We start from the raw sequence: 1427 nt of genomic DNA, 5'->3' as shown, positions 1-1427 counted from the left end.
TAAAGTATAATCTAATCTAATCTAATCTAAGTAACATTCTCAATGCAGGACTTTTACTTGAAACAGAGTATTTTCACAGTGTGGTATTAGTACTTTTACTTAGGTAAAGGATCTGTATACGTCTTCCACCACTGCATGCAAATATATGTAATTGAATGCATAAAGATATTGAAATATTTGATTTACACTCACATAAACAACCAAACCAACTGCAGTCCGATGGTTCAGTGTTGATATAACACCTCAGACTATGTCCCGCTAGGCTACATTTTGTCAATTTCAGTTTCCTTTTCATCAGAAACTCCAGGACACATTAAATTACAACGATTTCTCTCTGGCTGTAAAGTCGGGAAATGATCAGTTCTCGGCTGACAGTAATCCGGGCATTACGTGTCTGCAGGGAATATTAAAAGATGGAGCGAGATCACTGGGGGGAAAAAAGCAATCCCAGACTTGTTACACTGTTTTTAATCAAATAGGATAGGATACATCAGCTATTGTCAGGACAAGTGTGGATATTAGAAACGGGTGTGGTGCCTACAATAAAGTCCAGTCTTTTAAAAAAAGATCTTAAAGTGCACATCAGCGGCGCAAGTGGGACTCAAGCCTCAGATTCCGAGTTGCCAGGTAACCACAGTAAGTCACGGAAGGAGTTTAACTAAATAATTCAGTAACCTTGTCTGACAGAATGATCAAGAAACTGGAGCACTCTTGGAAGTCCCTCATCCACGACGGGGTGAGTAGCTTTCAAATGTCTTTCATGTAATGTGATGTTACGTCAGTATCCAAGCAACCTTTTTTGGCCTTATTTAGAGAGTAGATGAACATTATGTATGAAAGGTGCAACAGCACTAAATCGCTGTCTCTTTTTTGAATTGTCCCACAGGACACCGTGTCCGTTCACAGACCTAGTTTCTATGCTGAGAGGTTCTACAAATTCTGCAGCACCATCGTCTTCAAGAAGAGCAGCTGTGAGTTTCCAAATATACTCCAGCAGTGTGTTATCTTTGATGACAGCAATTTTGTTTTCATCTGTATTGATCTGGATTGTGATGTTTTACGCGTGAACTCTCCCCTGCTTTCACAGCATTGCGATCGTCTCCGTCCAAGAGAGGACGGGGGGCTCTCATGTCCAAATCCAGTGCTGGAGCGGGCTCAGCTGGACAGCGTCCCTCACTCACTGATGAGAAGCAAGAAAACCTGGACAACTTGGAGAACCTACGAGGCGCTCGCAGCTTCCCCATGTTTGAGGACAAAGGTACTTCACTACAAGGATTTATACTTGTGTACTGTTGCTTGTGTTGTTCTAGTGATTCTCTAGCTACGTTTCCATCCATGTGTTTTCATCTGAATTAAGCGATATTGAATGAAAAATGCCTTATGGAAACAGTAAACTTCGATGGAATTTCATGAATATCGACTCAAAG

General features: G+C 41.3%; 1 protein-coding gene across 5 annotated transcripts in view; it reads left to right on the top strand.

Moving 5' to 3' along the window:
• LOC116699144 (phosphatidylinositol 4-phosphate 5-kinase type-1 gamma) overlaps positions 1-1427 on the top strand; it is a 26557-nt gene that overhangs the window by 15772 nt on the left and 9358 nt on the right. For all 5 annotated transcript variants that reach the window (XM_032531558.1, XM_032531557.1, XM_032531556.1 and 2 more), the window contains exons 10-12: positions 688-736; positions 887-971; positions 1088-1258. In XM_032531558.1, the coding sequence (XP_032387449.1) occupies positions 688-736; positions 887-971; positions 1088-1258 (305 nt within the window). The remainder of the gene's footprint in view (positions 1-687; positions 737-886; positions 972-1087; positions 1259-1427) is intronic.

Source organism: Etheostoma spectabile, chromosome 12 (genome assembly GCF_008692095.1).
Source record: "Etheostoma spectabile isolate EspeVRDwgs_2016 chromosome 12, UIUC_Espe_1.0, whole genome shotgun sequence".
Classification (NCBI taxonomy): Eukaryota; Metazoa; Chordata; class Actinopteri; order Perciformes; family Percidae; genus Etheostoma; species Etheostoma spectabile.
This window is presented reverse-complemented; position numbering and strand designations above follow the sequence as displayed.